This window comes from Vidua macroura, chromosome 25, assembly GCF_024509145.1.
Source record: "Vidua macroura isolate BioBank_ID:100142 chromosome 25, ASM2450914v1, whole genome shotgun sequence".
Classification (NCBI taxonomy): Eukaryota; Metazoa; Chordata; class Aves; order Passeriformes; family Viduidae; genus Vidua; species Vidua macroura.
Genome location: NC_071595.1, coordinates 348,904 through 370,607, shown reverse-complemented (window position 1 = coordinate 370,607; position 21,704 = coordinate 348,904). Strand labels below are relative to the sequence as shown.

The following is a 21,704-nucleotide window of genomic DNA, read 5'->3' as shown; positions in this document are numbered from 1 at the left end:
CACCTGACCCAGTGTTCCTGTTTATTGCCGTGCTGATGGAGCCACGCTCGGGGCTCCTCCTCACCCGCTCGGGGTTGGCTCAATTCTGCTTCACCTCCGCGTGTTTGCAGTGTGTAAACATCAGACTCCTGGGTGGTGGTTGGACTCCATGAGGCCTGGAGGATCGAAGCATTGAAAAAAATAGGAATGAAAAGTAACAAAACAAACGCAAAAAGCCCCAAGACCCGCGTTACTGTCCGTGCTTGGAAGTTCTGGCTCCTCTGCGGTGATGGATGCAGCTGGGTTGCAAAGGCCTTGTTCTTGAAATGAACAAACCAGGCTTTTTTTTTCTTTTCTTTTTTTTTTTTTTTTCTTGTTTTTTAATCCATTCTTCCCTAGTTAAGGGTGCATCCAGCTGTGTCTGCCGCAATTCCTTCCCTCCCACCCCCCCACACTGCCATTCCCTAGGGAAACACAGGTGCCAATCCAGTGTTGCAGGTCATGTTGTCCTTGCCGGGCAGCCGTCGGTCGTTGAAGGTGTGCATGTTGATCACGGCGTCCGTCTTCACCATCACGGGGGGCTGGGGCTTGTGCTTGACCCGGCGCTGGCAGGTGAGCGACAGCCGGATCTCGTCGGCCATGGCGCTGCAGAAGGAGCGCTGGGGACAGCGGGGATGATGCCTTAGCATTTCAGCTCTTACATTTTTCATTTATTTGTAATCCTGCAATTTGACTGTAAAGCTCCATAGCCTGTCAGCCACTGTTCTCCCGTTTTATTCAGGTAAAACAATTCCTCTCTAGGCCTGGGAATCAAGGGCACCTCACTGTCTCAGGTCCCAAAAAATATAAACAAAAGTGAGTTGAGGGGGAACAAATGACTTAATTACCTGAAGCTGTAATTGGGGGATTAACCCGTGATATGTAAATGAACCAAACTTATATCTGTCTGAAAAACTCACGGCCACTGTCCATTTTGTGTGTAGCCCCTTGGAGGCTTCTGACTGCCCAAGGTGTATCTGTTGAAGGCCTTCAATAAATACCCACTTTTATTCTCCTGATCTTGCCTAGCCTGTGTTCTAGGGAGCCACTCCAAGGCATCAGGGACAAAACGCTCCGTTACTGCTGCAGTGTTCTGCTCCCCCGGGGGGAGCAGGGGGCTGGAAGGGCTCAGTGGAGGATGAGGACAAGGTTTAGGGCTGTTCAGGCATTGGCTGTGCTCTGTGGGGCTGTGTGGGCACCTGGCTGACCCTTCTCCCTTGGCAAGGACTGTGCCTGTGACATGCTCACTCCTGCACAGAGGCAGAGCTGGAGGTGGCTGCCGGAGGTCTGGTGCTGTGTGATCCCTGCCAGGGGCTCAGACAAGTCGGACCCTCCTGCTACTGGGCAGCTTTCCTTTCTCTGTCTAGTCCATCATGAGGGCAGCTCGCTTTGATTTCTGGTCATGCACAAAAGTGCACGTTCCACTTACTGCACCGGGACACCCATGGCAAAGGAAGGACATAAAAGCAGTTCTGTTGTTTCCTGAATACTGATCAGCCACTGATGGGCTGTGTCTGTGAGTGTGGAGGAGTTGATAAGACAGTGTGAGGCTTCCTGGTGAGCCCTGACTTGTTCCTCTTTGAATGGGACTGGGGAAAAGGCATGGATGGTCACACCTGGAATGTGCAAGGTGATTTCAAGAGCATGTAACAGCTGAGAAAGGCCCCTCCTAGGGAGTTTTGTCTATACTTTAATGATTTATTTGTCAGCTTGCTCTAAACTACCCTACCAATGTATCCTGGTGTGGCTGCTGCAGCAGCAGACGACTCTGATCAGAGCAGACGTGCCTTTCCCCCGAGTGGAGGCTGTCAGAGGGACACACCAGTGAGCCTCTGGGGATGGCGTTTTAGGGGTGCCAGGCTGGATCCCTCTGCCCCCTCCCTGCCTGTCTCTGGGGTCAGTGTGCAAAGCCCTCCACGGCTGGGCTAAGGGGAGGCAGAGAATCAGGGAGAATCAGTCAGTACCTGCTCGCGCTCCGCCGTTTTGCGCAGCTTGTAGATGAACTCCACCATGGCCACAAAGACGGACAGCACCAGGCCTGCTGCCAGGACGATGAAGATCCCTCCGATGTTCTGGATGCCCAGAGCACTGGCCTCCTTGTTCTCATCCTCAGGGCAGCCATTCCCCCGCCACCACTTCTCCTTCATGACGTGGAGCTTGTCCTCCTCCTGGAGCTGCAGGATGGCGATGGTGATCTTGTCCCTGTACGGCGACCCTGGGGGTGGGGACACCGTTACACACAGAGGGAAAGTGGCACAAAAATCCCACCAAGCAGGGAAGGTGTCTGTGTTAAGCCGCGCAGTTCAGACCTCTCTTCAAGGGGCAGACAGTGCTAAGTTTGGTATTTGGAAATTCGCTGCTGGGAGTGGATTACCTTCATCACCTGTGTTGTGTTTGTGGTGAGCAGCCCCCCTCGGGGTACCTGCAGAACTGTCACTTACCCATGGGCGTCCCGATGCCGTAGCCTTTGGTGTCGATGAGCCCCCCGATCTGGGTGAGGTTGCAGTTCCTCTGGGTGATGTACTCGATGGTGGTGGACTCCATCAGCAGCGCGTAATCGGCCGTCAGCGTTCGCTGGATCCCCTCCTCGTTGTTCTTAACCAGTGCCGTGGGTTTGCTGCTCATGAAAGCCCACATTTTTTCAAACGTGGAGATTTTGGATTTCTGGAAAAATGATACCCCCCCACCCCCAGCCCCAAAATAAGAATGAATTCTCCATTTGCTGAAAGCTGGTATCTTTTCAGTAAATAATAATAGTAATAGTTGAGAACAGATCACACAATGGAGCAACCATTAATTTGAATTTGTCATAAATGCCTTTACTGCCCAACATTGTTTGGATTTATGTTGCCTTAAAGAGAGACAAAGGTTGTGGCAAACACCCCTCTGTGCATGTGCTTCAGGTCCTGAGGTAGAATGAACCTGCCCAAAGCCCTGCAGGCCCCCTTGACTCCCAGACCATTTTAAGACCTGCTTAAATGTGTTCACTTCCTAACCAGGATTTGTTTACCCTGTAATGTTTCTGCATGCTGAAAGAACAGAGAGTTTTGGAGGACATGGTTTTCTCTACACACACTCTATGATATTTTTGTCTTTCCTCAAGCATGGCAAGGAAACGAGTCTCCTCTGAGATATGTGCAACTGCCAAACAGATTTAACGTACCCACGTAAACAGAAGCACAGAGATATTCAAGAAGATTGTCTTACGGCTAAAAATAAACATGGATATTCTTTCACTATCAGCAGACATTCTGTTGCAAAGGAAGGAATATGTTTTCTAGCTTGCTATTCATGTGAATGTTTTTTTTTCTTCTAGAAAATGTGTTGAGTGAGAAGAAATATGGTTATTTTACGTCTTGCCATAACATTTGAAAAGTACCATTTATCTAGGAGCACCTTTGCTCGTAGAGTTGTCTCTGTCAGTCATAACGAAAGTCACAGAATCTCAGAATCCCAGACTGGTTTGGGTTGGGAAAGACCTTGAAGCTCATCCTGTTCCCCCCTGCCATGGGCAGAGACACCTTCTGGTGGTGTCAGACTGCTGGTCAGAACTGGCTTTAGTTTAGGAAGATTTCCTAGACAGGCAGAGCAGTGTCCTCTTGCCCCTTTGCTGGGCCCAGTGCTCCTGTGGGTCAGTGCTTCTCCCTCAGACCAGCCCTGGGACAACACTTGGATTTTGAGGCTTGTGTTCCACTGCTGCCAGTTCTTTATGCACTGTTCTTATTTTCTGCCCCATTTCATGTTTTTCCTAGATCTGTTTTTGCCTTCTTATTTCATAAGAGCCAAACCTCTTCCTCTGCTGTGCTCCTCAGCGAGCCTGGAGCTGGCTGATAAGTCAGAGGGCAGATAAGTCCCTGTGCTGTGTCTGGAATAAGGGTGGCATCTCAGCAGCTGCTGCACGAGGAGTCGCTGCTGCAGAGCTGTGATTTTAGCCGTCGTTTATCTCTCCACAGGTCTGTCCTTCCATGAGAAAGCAGGAGATGGAGCCCAAGCCCAGCCCAACTGCTGCTGCCACAGCTCCCCATCATTTGTTCAGTATCACCCAAAATGTGCCAGTATAGGTTCTTCTGATACAACTGTAATAAATAATGGTGAGGTAGCTGAAAGTCCCTTGTAATGCTTCGTATTCCAAATGCTTTGCCCATCCACCTCCTTTATTCCAGCGTGTTTAGCAAAAGTTAAACAAAAGCTCATCACCCCAAAGCTGGGCAGTGCAGTGGTGTTCAAACAAAGGCTGTTCCCCTGCCTTTAACCCTGTGGGCCCCTTCTCCTGACTGAAATACCCAGGAATTCATTTCTTTTCCATTAAAGCTCGTGCTCGTTATAATCCACTTGATGAATGCTCAGCAGTGGATGTGCTGGAGCAAACTTCATACAAGAGGCAGGATAATCTCCCTCGCTTGAAAATCTGGACCAGTGCCTGTAAGGTAGATTTGTGGCATCTATCAAACCTCAAAGAGCAGCAAGAAATGTAGCCTCCAAAAGGATTATTAAATATCTGTACATTACAATGGGTAATTGAAATGAATCCTGTGCTCGGCTAGCTGATAAGGACTTGTTTAACATTTATATAGTTCACATCAGAGGCCTCTGGGTTCCTTGGCTCTCCCTCTCTTCCTCTTTCTGCATTTAATGCTCCTTGAGTGTTGACACAGAGCTTTTAACATCAGTGTTCTCCCAGTTTAGAGCACAGAGCAAAATAAACTGGCAAAAAATCAATAGGCTGCATTTAGTGAAGCAAATGGGACTTGCATGAGGCACTGGACCTCTTCAGGCAACTGAAATTACACGAGACAGGGCTCCCTGGAAGAGAAAAACCACTTTTCTCTTCTTCTCTTAAATCACGGCTCCTGCCCAGCTTGAAAGGACTTAATTGTGTTTGGGATGCCAGGAAGAGCCCAGATTTGTCAGTTCTGGCTGTGCTGCTTTGAGCCCAGCTCTGGCCCTGCCAGGGGTCGAGCACTCCTCCAGCTGGGGCACACCTGGGAAAGGGCTGGCCAGGAGGATGGAGCTGCTGTCACTGCTCACTTGTGCCTAATGAGAGCTGGGACAGAGATCCAGGCTCAGGGCTGAGACCCAGGGAAGGGGAGCTGGGGGGTCCCTCGAGGAGGGAGGGCAGGCCAGAGCAGCTCACACCCAGCCCTGGTCAGGGCAGTCTCAGGCTCTAAAACCTGATGAACAAACTACTTTTCCAAAGGAAAATCCCCCAGCTGTAATTCCCAGCACAGCCCTTACAGGCTGATGGTTTGCTACAAACCCAGAAGCAGCTATGAGAGCGACGTTGGTCATCAATCCTAAATTGCAGGAGCAGCGAGGGCAGGAGTGTCCCTGCTCCAGCTCACACCCAATTAAGCCACAGAACATGTTTTGTAGTTGAAGGAAAAGTTAATTTCTCCCCTTCCTCCTCTCAGATACTGTGGCCACACTGCAAAAGCATTGCTTATTGATGGGAATTTGGATATCGTCAGCCAGGACTGCACCATAGAAATATGCAAAACCATCTTAGTAGTGATTTAGTAATAAAGAATGCCTTAAATTTGTTTATTTTGCTGATGTTTTTTCTGTGTTCTTTATTTGTGTGTACATTTTATTTTGCTAGACCCCTGATTTTACCATAGTTTCACTTTAAAAACTGGGGTTAGTTACTGCTCTGATCTGCTAGTTGTTGTGCTGTGGCTGGGTGCTAATTTCTTCTCAAGAGATTCACCATTTACTTTTATGGGCTTCTTAAAAGAAGCATATCTCACTTGGTTGTGGGTAAAGGGAACCCTCCTGTACCCCCACATTCTCTGGAGTGTCCCCAGGTCCCCCTCAGTGACAACTTTGCTGCCAAAGGTAGATGAGGAGGAGCTGCTTGGGTGCTCTGAAGCATTAAGATAAATGATCTGACACTGGCTTCTTCCTGGCAGAGAAGTTCCCGTGTCAGGAGCTCCGAGATGTTGGGAATGATGGAGATATTGCTAATTATCAAGGGCTGGTGCTGCAGCCGTGCCTCACACGGCGGGGTCGAGTCTCACTCCTGCTCACACGAGTGGAGCTTCTCCTTGATTTATTCAGGATAAATAACACCAGAATCTGGTCTGCTGTGCTCTGCATCTTAATCACCCCGTGTTAGTGCTAAATGAGATGTGTGTGTGAAAGCAGAGTGCCAGCCCCTCCGAACGCAGCGATCGCAGCGACGCCGAGAACGCCTCCGAGTTCATTCTTCAGAGTCACAGCTCAGAAGCCACCTTTAATAAGCAGTTCTGCAGGGCCAGTCACCCAAATCAATTAATGGAATCGTTTAGAGGAGCCCCTACGAGGCATCTTGCCAAGACATATACGCTTTTTTATCAGCCAAATTGGCAAGAAAGGAACTTTCAGGCTTAAGATTTTCAATTCCAGCCTGTATGAAAAAATAAATTGATTTCCACCAACTGAAGATACTTAGTCTTGAGGATTTAACATTTCTGTGTGGGTATCTTTGTACACACATACACACACTCACAGCCAGACTCCAAACTGCACATGAGACCTGGCCTTCCATTCAGAGAGGCATCATCCTCTGCAGGATGGGAAGGATTTATGGGTTCTAATGAACTCTAGATGCTGTTCCTAATTAACTGATCCATGTTTATTCCTGTAACTCAATCTGCATTGCCAGGGAGTAAACAGCTTCTGAAAAGTTCTTTTCATGAAGTCAGAATGTGCCAATATGGTTGGTAAAGCTCTCTCTTCTTCCCACTCTTGGTTTGCTTGGCTGCATGGGGCCGGATTTTGTGGGAGCAGCATCCCTCGCTGTGTGGCTGTCCCAGAGGTGTCTTGGTTCCATTGGGACCTTCTGCAGTGTCCCTGGTGAGCTCTGCACAAGCTCTCAGGCAGCCTGAGCACAGGTCAGTGCTTTGGGAACCATCTCATGGAACAGCATGCAAGGTGTCCGCCTTCCTCTTCCTCCCGTTGTGCATTGCTCCCCAAGATCAGGGTGGTGCTCTCCTCCTGCACTGCTGGGGGGATCCAGCATGGACCAGGATGGGCCCCGACACAGGGGCTGCAGGGCCCAGGGGTGCTCAGGTTGGTGTGTGCAGCTTGCAGCTGATTTAACAGGGAGAAATGAAGGAGCGAGACCCTGCTGTGAGGGGAAGGAATTTGGGGAGCAGCCACACAAAGAGCCAGGCAGCAATCTGGGCCAAGTATAGCTAAATATACGAAATATATAGGTAATCCACAGAGCAGGTGAGATCCTCACTGGTGTGCTGCCATCAGCCTTTTGTCCCAGCAGTGACAGTGTGTTCAGAGCTGCAGGAGTGCTCGGGCTCTGGATGTGCAGGAGTGCTTCAGGAGCCCTGGCTGGTGGGGGCTGTCTCTGCTGGAGCCCCCTGGAGCAGGGCAGAGGCAGGGAGGGAAGCCAGGTGCTGTTCTTGCAGTGCCACCCATCTGAGGGAGGGTGGATCCTCAGCTGACACCTGGAGCTCCGTGCTGTGACAGGTGTCCCCATGGAGGTGGCACTGACAGAGCAGCTGAAGCAAAACCACCACAGGAATTACCCAGCTGAGAACAAGGACCTTGTTGGAGCTGGGAGAAACCCTGTCTCTCCCATGTCCCTCTGCACAGGAAGGACAAGTGAGCAGAGCATTCCACGTGGGAGCTCCCACTGCTCCAGTAATGGAAATGCTTGACAGAAGGGACATTCCTGAGAATTCATCTCCATACAACAGTGATAATAAAAAGGAAAAGGAAAATACGCTGCATCAATAAACCATGCCAAGGCCGTTAGAAGCCTGAAGTACGATTCTGATGGATAATGATATGAAGCAATAAATATGCTGTGTCCTGATGATTGTTAAAAGAGACAGTTTCCTTTTATTCCCATATAAAACTCGTATTGGAAAGCGCAGTTAAAGCACACAGTTACAGCCTGCCTTTCCCTGCTGCCTCTGCCAGGGTTATATGGCTTTGGAAGACACCACCACACATCTGCCTGTGCCATGGACAGAACTGCATAGACCAGCTCCGTGGCAGGAGGTAAACTGGGCATTCCCAGAATTGTTAGAGATCAAACCACCCCCTCTGTGGCTCTTTATCAACCTCTGCTGCTGCCTGTCAGTCAGGACACAGATCCAGGGAGGACAGTGGCTTCTCAGCCAGATCAGAGCCAAGAGAAGTTGCATGGGAACAATGCTCCCTCTATTATTAAAATCCAGCATATTGGCTTCCTTTAATGAGTCTTGCCAATTAAACCACTGAGGCCTCGTCAAGCTGCCATCACCCTGTGCCTGCTCAAATCTTGCAGCACCAGGCACAAACTGCTTGGTAAAGCCTGAACTGTACTAGTCACATGTATTTCCTTCTGCATTAGGGTGGTGGAGGGGGAAGGAGCCGGAGGTGTGGGGGAGCCAGCTCCCACTCCCGAGCCAAAGCCTGGGATCTTCCTTTAGGCCTCTTTCCTTGCCAGGGTGATAATTCCTTAATCACCCCTCATTTCTATCCCTTTATTCTCTCTCTTTTCAGACTGGGTTTTTACAGGCCAGCAGTAGTTTTAAAGGTCATTTTACATCTCTCCGTTTCTTTCTGTTTTTGAGGCTATGGTGGAATCTGACTGACTTCTGAATTTAATTATGCTTTAAATAGACAAAATTAATGCAATTGGATTGTGATGCACTGGTACTATTACCTTGCCCTGGATCTCAGAGGTTAATAAAACTGGATTACATTGATATGAATACCTGAAGGACAAGAAAGATATTTCAGCTGCAAAAAATACAGGTCAGGGAGGGCACTTTGCAGCATCTGTCCAGCTGTGGGCTTCATTTGGGCTCTCCTCTGTCCCTGAAGGCTGGCTGCATCAGCCTGGGGGCTCCATGGGGCTGTGCTGGCAGAGGCAAGGAAGAACCTGGATGGGTCAGATGTGGAAATTGGGAAGGGGCTTTAGAGAATGTAAGATTTTCCTGCAGGGCTTTAATACAAGCTGCACTTGGGCACATGCTACATTTTTGGGTGTCTGAGCCAATATTGGGTAGAGCCTGCAAAAGTGTAAAATCAGTTTAATTTTGTACCTGTGACATCAGTCAACTACAAGGAGGAGGATTTAACCTTGGTGGGACTCGGGTGAGTGACAGTCTCAGTCTGGACAAGATGTGAGACTGAAAGAAGGAGCAGCAGGGGCAGCCTGGGAGGATTTCTGTCTTTGGATCTTTGTCCTGGCTCCCGTTGGCATCTCTGCCTGGAAGGTAGAAAGCCTCTGCCTGGTCTCACCTTGAAGAAGGTCATGGTAGCTCCATCCTTCACTGCTCCATACTCTATTTTTGTCTGCTTTGCCAAGTCATCTGCCGAGTCGATGGGGGATTCCATCCTCTCCACCGTCAGGAAGGCCGCAAGGTTGGCCGTGTAGGACGAGATGATAATTAGGGTGAAGAACCACCATATGCCACCAATGATCCGTGTAGACAGGGCTTTGGGCATCAGCTCCGAGCCTGGGGTGGGAGAGGGGAAGGAGGGGAGAGGCAAGAGAGGGAGAGAACCCAATTTATGTATCCATATGTGTGACAGTCACATTCTCTGGACACAGGGACATAATTCTGTCTCTCAGGAGAAGCACAGAGAGAAGAAGAGAAAACAATCTTTATCTCTGTCCCTTTGTTCTCCCCATGTGGAATGTGGTGTGGAGCTTGTTCACCTGCAGGGATTGCTGGGCTGGATTCTGGTGAAGGTTGTTTGGGCTCAGTGACCAGTGGGATCCAGCTGTGCTGGGCTCTCAGCAGAGTCACAGTTTGAGTTAGTTAGAGAGGTGAGTAAGAAGTGAGTATGTAGAATGGGACAGTATCTCTTTAAATAGTATATTAATGTAATATAGTATAGTTTTAATAATGCTATCCTTCAGCCTTCTGATCTGGAGCCAGACATCAGCATTTCTTCCCACATCTGGGGTTCAACACATTTTTACTATATATATGTACATTTTATATACATACATATATATATATATATGAGATCAGGTTTCACTGTCAAAACTGTTACAGCTATGCAATTAAAACCAACTGGATTTGAGGCAAATTATCCAGACATCTTGCATGCGAGGACATCAGTAGGGTTTTTGTAGCATTTGCAGAAAAACCCTCTTCCTTGATTATTGACCTTGGGTACAGTGCCCAATTTACAGGAAACATCCAAACTGAAGTAATTAACTGGGCTGCTTTTATGAGATTTAAATAGCAAGCTATTTATGAGCTTTTATGAGTGTTTTGTTCTGCCATTTAAAAAGGGCTTTGCTTTTAAACAGATTATTTTCAAAAGACTCACTCTGGGGAATGTGTTCAAATAGACAAGGTTTAAAAAAAAAAAATCAAACACCAAGAGAAAAGAACTATCAGGGTCCAGGGCTTTAAATGCCAGTCAGAAGTGGGGAAGCAGGAGACGTTACAGCATAAAAGGTGTAGTGGGTCTGGAATGACTTTTATTGAGCAGACATGAAGGGCTAAATAGGTTATGCTATTTTTGTAATCACCCAAAACACCTTTTAAAGCCAGGCAAGAGCTTTGGGTTTGAAACAGCTGTGCTCAGAGGATTTATCAGCCTGGAAAGTACAACAAAAATTGGGCATTGCAAAGCAATTTTAGGCAGTGTGGCATCAAAGCAGAGCATGGGGTGTAGTTTTACTCCCTTCAGAGTGCAGCAAGGAGACACCAGGAAGAGGAGGAGTCCTGGATATTGAGGGTGCTTTGGTTCTCCTCAAGATCCTGCTTCTTCCCTCTTCCATCTCCGGCCCTTTGATGCATTGGATGCTGTGACATCAGTCTGGCTTTGAAATATTTTTCTTCTCAGATGCAGAATTGAGTTAAAAAGAATATAGCTCTTTTCATTTATCAGCATCTGATAAGAGGGATGATTCATCCTGCTAAACCCTCTTGCTGGGAACTGTCACTGTCCATGAGGGCAGCTGAGATCCAGGAGGAATCTCTATTACAGGCAGCAGTGGAGCTCAGAGCGGAGCTCTGTGCCTGCCACTGAGCCAAGGCTGTGCTTCTTTTGCTCTCTGGATATACCCACTGATACATGGTAAATTAAAGTGTGACAAATGTTTGACATTTTCCACTTATTTCTATTCCTGGATTTTCTGCAATTAGATCGCAGATGAATTTCGTTCCTTATTCAGAGCTGCTCCCAAGCTCCCCCCCTGCTGCCTTCTGAACAGATTTATTCTATTCACTGCATCTCTCTATTCCATTCACACACAGGGATGTAATCCCATCCCTATCCCATTCCTGAGGTCCCTGTGACCGTGGTGGCTCTCACCAGTGCCACTGACAGCTCTCCTGAGGGGCTGCTGGGCACAGGCTCCCCGGGCAGCTCCTCCCCTTTGCCCAGGCTGGGGGAGCTTCAGGGCATCTCACACTGCTCAGAATCACCAGGGGAGGGGAAAAGTGGGGATGGAGCACAGGGCAAGGCACCCTGTCTGCTGGAAAAGTTGATTTAGAACAGGAGAGAGCCAGATCAAAGACCTTAAACTGAACAAATGGTTTGAATTAACAGAAATAGGAATTTGTAGAGTCTGTGGGATGTGGGGGAATGAAGCAGCTGAGGGAGATGAAGGCAGTGCTCCTCCTTGGAGCTGCAGGGGCCATGAGGTGCTGCGAGGTTGCATCCAAAACAAATTTTCAATTTAAAAAGCCCTAAGAGCAGGTGGGTGCCCCCCTACCTTGCTGCATCAGCGCCCCCATCCCGAACCAGAAGCTGTTCAAGAGGGTGAAGTTGTTCTCCACGATGTCTGAGCCCGGGTTGCAGGGGTGGGCGTCGTACCACTCGTATGGGCTGAACCTGCAGCACACAGGGAAACCAGAGCTCGTCAGGGTGCCTTGGAGTGGCCCCCTAGAACAGAGGCTAGTCAAGATTAAGAGAATAAGAGTAGGTATTTATTAAAAGCCTTCAATAAATGCACCCTAGGCAGTCAAAGCTTCCCAGAGGCTACACCCAAGCTGGACAATGGTCACGAGTTTTTCTGACAGATCTAAGTTTGGTCCATTTACATGTCAGGGGTTAATCCTCCAATTACAGCTTCAGGTAATGACATCAAATACCCCCAGTTTGCTCCCCCTGTTTCACTTTTGTTTATACTTTCCAGGGCCTGAGGCAGTAGGGTTTCCTTGGATCTCAGGCCTAAAGTGATTGTTTTGTCTGACCAAAATGTGAAGACAGTTAACTAAGACTTTATATGGAGTTATGCACTGATGCAGCACAGGATTTGAAAAATATAAAGGCCAAAATCTTATGGCGTCAATTAGTTGGGATGTGGCAGGACAAAACTCTAAAGGAATTGGAAAAAAGGAGTCTCAATGCCTCTGGTGCTGCTGTGCAGGGGCTGCTGACCCTCTGGTGCACAGCTTTACAGAGAAAAAAGCAAATTCAGCCCAAGTCACCCACACAGCTGTACATCCGTGTCCTGCATTCTGGAGAGCAGTGACCTGGGAAGCCAAGTCCTCCTGAGGTGTCTCAGGTGGCTTCGCCAGAGCCTTTGGTCACTTTGGATCATCTTTTCACTACTGTGTCCTACAACAGCACCTAGAGCACGTGATGGTGGGATGGGATGGGATGGGATGGGATGAGGTCCAGACATGTAACCTCTTGTATGTAACAGTTCAAAAACGTGTGAAAAAATGGCATTTTTGATTGACTAAGGAGAAGCCTTGGTCATTCTGCAGCAACAGCAGGGACAAACTGGTATTTCAGGAGATTCTCCCACCAATGCACATGGGAATCAGGGTGGGATTTAGGTCACTGAGAAGCAGAGCCTTCCACCATCCTGACAAGCAGGGGTTTGGCCCAGTCAGGGCACTGGCAGAACGCTGGAATGTGGTGGCAGTTCGCTGTGGATTGCTGTGGATTGTGGATGTCACTTGGCCCTGTGGTGGGTAGTGGCAGAAACTTACTCCCTGTGGGGATGAATTTCCATGGATAGCCCTGCAGTTCCTGAGCAAGGCTGAGGGAATTTCCTAGGAATATCTCTGCAAATTCTGCCCAAGATTGGCAGGAAAGCACTGCTGGGAATGAGCTCGTTTAGCCAGGATCTGGGGAGGATGCTAAACAGGAGAGATGTTAATATTTTTAGAGCTGTTTATTTACATTTTCTGAGAGTCCCAAATTTTGCAGAGATTAAATTAAAAACATAATTGGTATAATTGCTTTTGAACCAGGCATTAATTATCATCTCCGCTTCCTTCTGGAATCCCTGGAGATTCACAACAGCCCCTTCTCAAAGCCCAGCCCACAGCCTCTATCAGGAGATGTTTCCCTCTGTAATTCTCCACCAGATGCGCCACCACCCAAGGAGAGGGTTCATGGCTCAATTCCAGGGGTGGCCTCGCTCAGACAGTTGGATTTGTTTGGAGAAGGGCCCCAGCTCTCTGCCAGGAACCTCCTGGCACTGGAACCTGCCCTGGGCATGTGTCAGTGCAGAGCCGTGGTCCTGGCACGCGACCGGAGCAGCCCCAAGCATGTCTGAGGGAAAACCATCCCTGAGGATGGACAAGGCACAGCCCAAAGCTCTTGTGGCTTTAGAAAGGATTACCCTGGGCACAGCTGTGCCACTTTTTGCTTCTGTTTTCCACCTTCAAGGTACAGTCCAATGAGCTCTCCGTTCCTCCCTGGTTTATCTCACCTTCCCGCGGCAGGGACTGTTCCCTGGGCTGGGTTTGGGATGTGGAACCACAGGTCCTGCTCAGGCTGCGTCCTGACATTGCTGCTTGTTCATCCAGGTAATGGTTGGGCTGTCCTTGCTGCTCACCCTCCTCTGCTCTCTAAATCAGAGGAAATCAGCAAGGAAACAAGAACCAGGCTGAACTCAGACCTGGCTTTACGTGCTGCTTATTCCTTGGAACTTGCTATGGATTGACACCAGAGGTGCATAAAGGATGGTGTCTTGGTCCTTTCTGTCGGATAAAGCCAGAGTTCAGGAATTAGATTAAAACTTTCTTAGGCTGACAATGAAAGACTATGAAAAGGAAAGGGAATGGGTAAGATCAATGAGCCTGGCAAGATGACACGCTGGAGAACTTCAAGGTCTGAGCGAAAACCTACTGGTGCAGCTCAAATGACAGAGAAATATTCAGAAATCTGCAAAGCAGCAACAGCCTCCAGTGCCTGAGCAGAGAAACCATTAGTGGAAGCAAGAGGTAATGAAGGAAGGAGGGACAGGAGCTCATTGACCCTGCAGAGCCAGAGCTCAAATCAGTGGGGGAACTCAGGATTCTCTGTGGCTGGCTTCCCTCATCCTCACATGCACCGTGGGCTCTGAGAAATATTTCATCAAAAACTAGGATCATTCTCCTGTCTCTTTCAGCTTTTTGGGTGGGAAATCGAAGTGTTTTGAAGTTTAAAAGACGTAACACAAAGTACTTCTGAGTGTAAATTGCGTCTCCAGAGAAATTTTCAATGGACATCCCAGACCTCGCTGCAATTAGGATGAAGATTAAACCCACCCACCCTGCCACGCAGCCAGAGGGGTTTGGTGTAATTTGGAGGCTGTGTGAGCCCGAGGAAAGGTGCCAGCCTGGCACCAGAGCCTCCAGACACAGCACCCACGGAGCCGTGGGGACAGCCAGTGCTGATGGCTCTCTGGGGGCTGGCTGGGAGCAGGGCCTCCATCAATAGCGAAGAAAGGCTGATTAAAATGACAGATGGACCAAATCCATCCTTTGCCTGCCTCTAAATAGTTCCTGAGTCTGTTTTAAGTGGCATTGACCTATGGTTATGGGCATGAGCAGAGGGCTCTGGTGCCTAGTTCAGAAGAATCATGTCTCTGAATGAAGGATTTTCTACTTTGATTGTGGTTTTCTTCTGAGAATTGGATTTCAGAGGCCTTGCATGGGGTCAAAAGCAGATATTGTTTCCATTACTTCTGAATGCAATAAATATTTTCCCTGTGAAATCTCTTGCCTTCCATCTCTATGTGTTAAAAGACCATTCCTGCAGAATTTTAATTACCCTGAGTACTTGGTGTTGTTTGAAAGAATAGGATGACAGAAGAAATGTCAGGAGCAAAACGTGAAAAAGAAACAGTAATTGCAATATTTTATGTGTTGAATTTAGTCCAAAACATAGCCTGATAGGGAAAAATTGTTCTATCACATCATAATTGATGTGATGGAGTGAGATGCTGAGGGTCATTTCAGAATAAAACTCGAGACAAAGACACAGTTCTTCAGGTTTTCATCCCTCAACATCAGCCAAAATCCAAAGCCAAGTAATCCCTGTTTGTGCAAAGTGGTGACTGAGGGACTTTCACATCAGGGCCTGTCCCAGCATTTCCTTCAGCCTTTCTGCAGATTTTCACGTGCAGATACAATTTGCACATTTAACATGCTTTGAAAGTGGGGTCTGGACAATCTGGGCTGGATCTGGCCATTACGAACTGGGAAAAAAACGAGCTCCTGATGTGAGCATTGCAGGTGCTCACAGCACTCATGCCCAGCTCACTCTGCTGCTCTGTGCAATTAGGATATGACAGAGTAAATGCAGGAAATCTGCTCTAAATGCCTCCCTGGACTGAGGGATGCTGAAAATTGTAGATTTGTTGTACCATCAGGGTTAATGGAGTCTGCTTGCTCCAGCTCTGTATCTGATCTTTCCTTTGACTCTTTCAGGTCAGTGGATGAGGGAGGAAGGTTTCTGATGGATGCTGCCAGGAAGGTGTAGCACAGCAGACCTTGGGGAAGAGTGTCTGCATGGACTCCCAGACCAAAACAGGGAGGGTTCTGAAACCCCCAGTGGTATAAATTCAACTGGAAATAATGAGAAATGAGCATCACACTATAGAGTGGGCTGAGGAGTCTTTCCTGGACATGGTGTTTATGCAAAATATTCCATTGAGGGCTGTGTGTGGTCATGGAGGGCACCTGCCTGAAGGAGGGGGAAGGTGCTTTGTTTTGATTTGAAAAGGTGGGATCATGGATTGAGAGCAACCCTGGACTGTGTCTCATCAAAGGCCCTGTGGAATTAACAAGTCATGCAAATGTATGCAAATTCTACTTTTAAACATAGAGGATTTAAACATGCTAATTAGATGCATATTAATTTTGTAAACAGACACATTGTCTGATCTGCAGCAACGGCTTCTCCATTCTTTTGATATAGGGAAGGGTTTGTGTGAGCTTTACTGGTGGAGGGATCAGAGACAGAAGTGGGAAATGGGTGGGAGAGATGGGAGCTCAGGTCCCAGCAGAGGCTGGGAAGGGTGTGAGCAGTGAGCGTGAATGGACAATGATACAGAGAGACTTCTCTTCATACACCAGGAGGTGCTGACGAGATGGAAAGGCTGCAAAACTTCTGGAATCTTAAAATTCTTTCATACTGTGAGTGTGTGAAAGCGAGCAGCCAGCCCATGGCGATGGAGCAGAGGGGATCTCAGGGGTGACAAGGGTTTGGTGCTGCAGCTCCCAGCAGGGATCCCTTACCTGGCTATGACAAAGAGCACACAGCTGACCCCCAGGTAGGCGAGGAGGATGTACATCCAGATGTCAGGAGAGAGAGGGTTGAGGAAGGAGAACACGCTGGGGTTGGTCCCGTTGGGCTTCCTGTACAGGATGCTGACCCCCAGGGTCATGAAGGGCTTGGAGAAGTCGATGGCTTTCTCCCTGACGTGAGTGATGGTCAGAGGAGCCACGGCCAGGTCGGCTTTCTGCAAACAGCACAGAGGGAGGGGACACAGGCAGGGAGAAAGGAGGAGTTACAAATTCCATCCCCTTGGAGACACCACAGCTCTCACACAGCAGAAACAGGCCAAAAACCCCCAAAGAGCAGCCCTGGGGTTCCCCCCTGCTGTTGCACATGTGGTACACATTTGCTGTGAAATACAGATGTTGGGGGTACAGTGTTTGCTGTGAAATACAGATGTTGGGGGTACAGTGTTTGCTGTGAAATACAGGTGTTGGGGGTATAATGTTCACTGTAAAACACAGCACGACCAAATGGAGGTGTTACAGCCTCTGCAGCTTCTGCCCCGATGCCACGAGCTCTTCTGAAATGGTCAGAAAAACCAGATTTTACAGAGTTCTGAAGTGTCAGTGAGCGGTGTCTTGCTTGCTCCTCACCACGAGACTCTATACCAGCGAGTAGGCTGCGTGCAGACCCTGCTGTTAGCAGCAGCGGTTTGTTGTTGTTGTTATTGTCGTCCTTCCTTTCATTTGTTGTTGTCCTGCCTTTCACGCTGATGCAGGAGGAGAGGAGGGTGTGGATGGAGCTGCAGGGAGCTATAGTGTGGCAGCGTGAGGTAAAGGGTTCAATTTCTTTTCCCTCAGTCATTTCATGATAGGACTTGAGAGGCTCCGTCTCAGGCAGGAATGCTCGGTGCCTGCGGGCGGCAGGGAGGGAGGTGTGGAGGTGACACCCTCTGAGGAAACACGGTTTAATGATGGACTCCTCAGCCCATCCTGCTGGAGTAGTCTGAGCTCCGTGAAGAATTTCAGCTGAGCATACTCTTTATCCTGACAGGTTGTATGACTTGTGGTTGTTTCTATTGTTTCTGTGATTTACTAATTTGGTGTTAATTCAACGAGTGACCACATACACTCTCTTTCTGTTGGTTAAGAGCTGTGTTCGTTCCTCTCACTAAACGTTCATCCAGGTTCTTAAAAGCCACAAGTAAACACGTCCAAGGTTTCCTCAGTATCACCCTCCTTGCCTGAGCTTTGCAAATCATTCTTTGAGATTGTGAACTTCCAAGGAAACATAGACACATAAATTACAGCTCTGAAGTTGAGCAGAACCTCTCCCCATGCCAGGAGCCCGGGCAAGATTTATTTAACATCTGGTTCTGAAAATTAACATTCTAAATTACCCACGAGTGATAATTACCTAGAGATACAGTAGATTCGTCATTATTCATGGACTTTAAATCAATACTGGCTGGAATATACTTTGCTTCAGCAGGAACTGGGGGCTCACTGTAGGAACCAGAGCAGATCCCTGACCTGTGCTGGGGGTAAAGGTTGTACTAAAGGTTTCATTTGACCTTGCCAATCTGTGATGAAAGTCAGTCCAATATTTATAAATAGAGGAATCTGGGTCTTTTACAATAGGAAGAGTCTCTACATGAGCTTTTGAACATTTACATGTGTTGTGTTTCTGTTCTAGCGTGGCTCTCCAGCTGCGCCCTGGTTGATTTCCTTTCCTTCTCACTTTCCAAATGGAAATACATTTTTATATCATCCTGGTACAGGAAGAGCTTGTTTCAGTCACTGGCGTTTGTCAAAACCTGTGGCAAATGGGAACAATATTTTCCCAATGAGCCCATTGTGCCAGCTGTGGTTGTGGTGACATGGACAGAAGCTGAAGGGGGTTGGAAGTGGCATTGGTGGCTGCCTAGCCTGAGCTGGGGATGTTCTGCATCCTGGGGACCATCCTGGCAGGTTTGGAGCTTGGCTGCTCCCACCACCTTACAGCACACCTGGAAATTTTGGCTTAGTGCTCTGCACAGTCACAAGGCAAAATGGCAAAAGAAATGCAGCATTTTCCCTCCTCCATCACTTCTGTGTGGGTGTCCTGACTCACCAGGGAAAGGCAAGGAAGATGTTGAAGGATTTGGCTACGGGTTTTTCTGAAGGAGGGAGCAAATGTTCTGTGGTCAGAGCTTGCTGGCAATGGCCAGGCTGAAGGATCCTGGGCCAAAATTGTCAGAATGATACAGTGAGCTAAAGAGCAGCCTGGAGTTTGTGCTTTGCCACAGAAAATGAAAAGAGAGAAATCTGCATGGATACCCAGAGATCCAACTGCTTTTAGTGCAGAAATAAAATTTTACTGTGTGGCTCCAGCAGCTCCTGTGATGTGCTCCCAGCCCTGTGTCCTTGCAGGGAATGTCACATTCAGGCAGGACAGAGCAGCACAGATTCCGGAGCCTGGGCTGGGGTGTGTCCTGACAATTAGAGGCAGCACAGGGCTGCACTTCCATATCCTTTTTATCAATGCAGATTTTTCTGAAGGTGGCCTCTAATTAAGGGTTTGCTGACAGAGAGGATCTAAATCAAACCCACCAAGGGTGAAGCTTTGATTTGTTGTGCTCTGACATTCCAAACTGGGCAGTCAATTACCAGACTCTGGCTGCTTCCTTTACTCAGCCCTGGCTCTTGTGCTGTTGCAGTCAGGTGGGTTTTATTAAAGATGAGGAACTAGAGCAAGTGCCAGTGGCTTAAAGACCCTTGTCCAGCAAAACCACTTAAGCCTGCACCTCTGTTTTACTGGAGCTCACACGTCTTCCAAGTCTTGTGCCCGTTCTTAAGTGTTCTGCTGAACTGAGGCCAAAAAGATGAATTCTGCCAAGGCAGCTACACATCAAATGCAGACACTTCTCCAACACACCTCCAAGGGTTTGGATCTCCTCATTCACCCAGTTCCAGCGTTTCACTTGGCTGGAACAGCTGTGAGTTCACCGGGCGTTCAGCACAGGGATGATCGTATTTGCTGCAGAGATATTTGGCTTTCATCAGAACATGCCAAGTCTTATCTCCAAGTTCTCACTTATCAGGGAGATGTGGCCTGTGGGTCAGGACAATTCTTGTGCAGCCATGGTCAGGTTGGGAATCCTGCAGTGCCCAACCTCAGCCAGAGCCAACCTGCAGGCAGTGGCTTGTCATGGAGGAGCCCACCAACAGCATAAGCACCAAGATAAATATTTATTCAGGAAAATAAGCTGCCTCTGTGCTTATTTTGCCAGTCTGCGTTAGGTATTTACATAAACTAATCATGTGTGTGTTGCCTGAGAGACAGAAATAGTGTGTATGTTTTACTGATTTAATTGTTACCCAGGTCTGGCACTGTCATCCCTCTGTCTCTCTTGCCACTGCCAGCACTGGGGCTTCTGCCTTGGGCCCTGTCTCTGCTTCCTACTCCCCTTGCTTGGCTGCTGTGCCCTGCTCCTGCTCCCTGTCCCCGGGGTGTGCTGGGCTCACCCCTGCAGCTCCCTGCACCTTTCCCTGCAGCAGAGCAGCCCCGGCTGTCCTGGGGCGTGGGGGATGAGGGGGGCAGGCACAGCTGAGGCAGCCGGGCTCTGCTGCAGCTCAGGGCTCAGAGAGGAGGGGCTGCTGCTGGGGCAGCTCGGGAGTGCTCTGTGAGAGCCCAGCGCCTGCCCAGGGGCAGGGAAGCACTCGCTGGGAGCAGGGATGCTCAAGGAGAGCAAGGTCAGTGCAAACCGTGAGTCCAGCTCTGAACGGCTGCTCCTGCAATCTCAGCCCTAATTTAGACATCATTTTTGTCAATGGATTTATTCAATATCCATTGAATTCAGGGGTGAATTAAGAACAGATGTCATCAGGATAAGCCCAGCTGTGAGCTGAAGGGGAGGAATGAGGGCCATGAGGTCCTGTCGGGGCTTTTATAATCTTCACTTTAAGGAAGATCTCCAGAGTTGGAACTGCCATTAATTGTACCTGGAGGATGTGAAGGCTGAAGGATTCTGGTGAGAATGGCACTGCTGGAGGATTCTGGTGAAGAAACAAGCCCTATCCTATGGATTCCTGGCAGGTGAACCAGCCAGCAAGGGGCAGGGACACCTGCTGAGCACACAGAGAACCTGGGGCTCCCAATACACACATCCTTCACCTGGATCCCTGAGTATGACCCAGTCACAAATCCACCCAATAGTGATCTGAGCACAAAAGCAAAAGCTCTTCTGGTTTATTTCCATCTTATCCCCAACACTGAGGTCCTGCACTGTCTAAACAAGAGGTGGAGGACACTTCATCTAAATAAATTGCTTGCCCCTATCCCTGGCCCCAGTTCATGACACGTGAGATAAAACATCCACCAGTGCAGGAGCGTTAATGGGGAGCTGGCAGTGTGGTGCAATATGTGTTTCTGCCAGAATTTACTGTCAGAAAATGCCCACTTATTGTGCAATTGTTAAATCAGGAATTGTCCCTAAGGATGGATATTACAAGTCCCCTACAGTTACCATTGGCAAGGATTTCCATTAGAAACCCCAGTACTTGCCACATCTCTTTTACTCCCACCTGAAGTTTCAGATGGAATGGCAATGTGATGTGCACTGTTGCAGCAGAAGACAAGTTTTATTTGTGAACAAGTTTGTGCAAAATGTCCAGAACAACTCATTCTGCTGGTTTTATGGGATTCTGCCCACAAACAATAGGGAAGATTTGCAGGCACTGCTTTGCCAGACAACTGGAATTTATAAATCAGAACGGATGGGCCACAGTGTGCAGTGGAGCTTTGCTTGTATCAGTAATAATTTCTATGAATAAACATCAATAGCAGTTCACTGTTGCTGAAAGGAGGAGGTTTGCCAGTTGTCAGGTTCCCTGTTTGTTGTGAATAAAGGGCTCAGGAGCTTCTGTGCATCACCTGGGCTCCCCAGACCTCCTGAATACCTGAGTTCAGCTCTCATGGCCCTTCTGATCAAGGCTCCTCTGCAGGAATGGCCAGAGGAGTGACAATAAGCAATAGACTGAGGTTACTTCTCCAGGGAATGAACTGAACTCCTCAAAACAGGGACTTTTTGTGCTGAGGATGAGCAGCAGATGAAAGGCAGCGGGGCAGGGCTGTTGCGTTCAGCTGCGTGAGGCTGTTGTCTCTGCACCTGCTACTGGGGACCTGTCGGACACAGGGTCGTGCTGTGGCTGCTCTGATTGCTGTTGCTTTTCCTGTTTATGCTTAAGGCCAGACTAGAAACACAGGGATTTTACAAAGGATCATAGCCCGAGGCATCCCTG

General features: G+C 48.5%; 1 protein-coding gene across 1 annotated transcript in view; it reads right to left on the bottom strand.

Moving 5' to 3' along the window:
• Window positions 1-443: 443 nt before the first annotated feature.
• The window catches only part of GRIK3 (glutamate ionotropic receptor kainate type subunit 3), a 104,255-nt gene continuing 82,994 nt past the window's right edge, over window positions 444-21,704 (bottom strand). The window contains exons 11-16 of the mRNA XM_053998621.1: window positions 16,440-16,663; window positions 11,690-11,808; window positions 9,250-9,467; window positions 2,460-2,682; window positions 1,983-2,233; window positions 444-638 (exon numbers count right to left, since the gene is read on the bottom strand). Coding sequence (XP_053854596.1) covers window positions 444-638; window positions 1,983-2,233; window positions 2,460-2,682; window positions 9,250-9,467; window positions 11,690-11,808; window positions 16,440-16,663 — 1,230 coding nt within the window. The remainder of the gene's footprint in view (window positions 639-1,982; window positions 2,234-2,459; window positions 2,683-9,249; window positions 9,468-11,689; window positions 11,809-16,439; window positions 16,664-21,704) is intronic.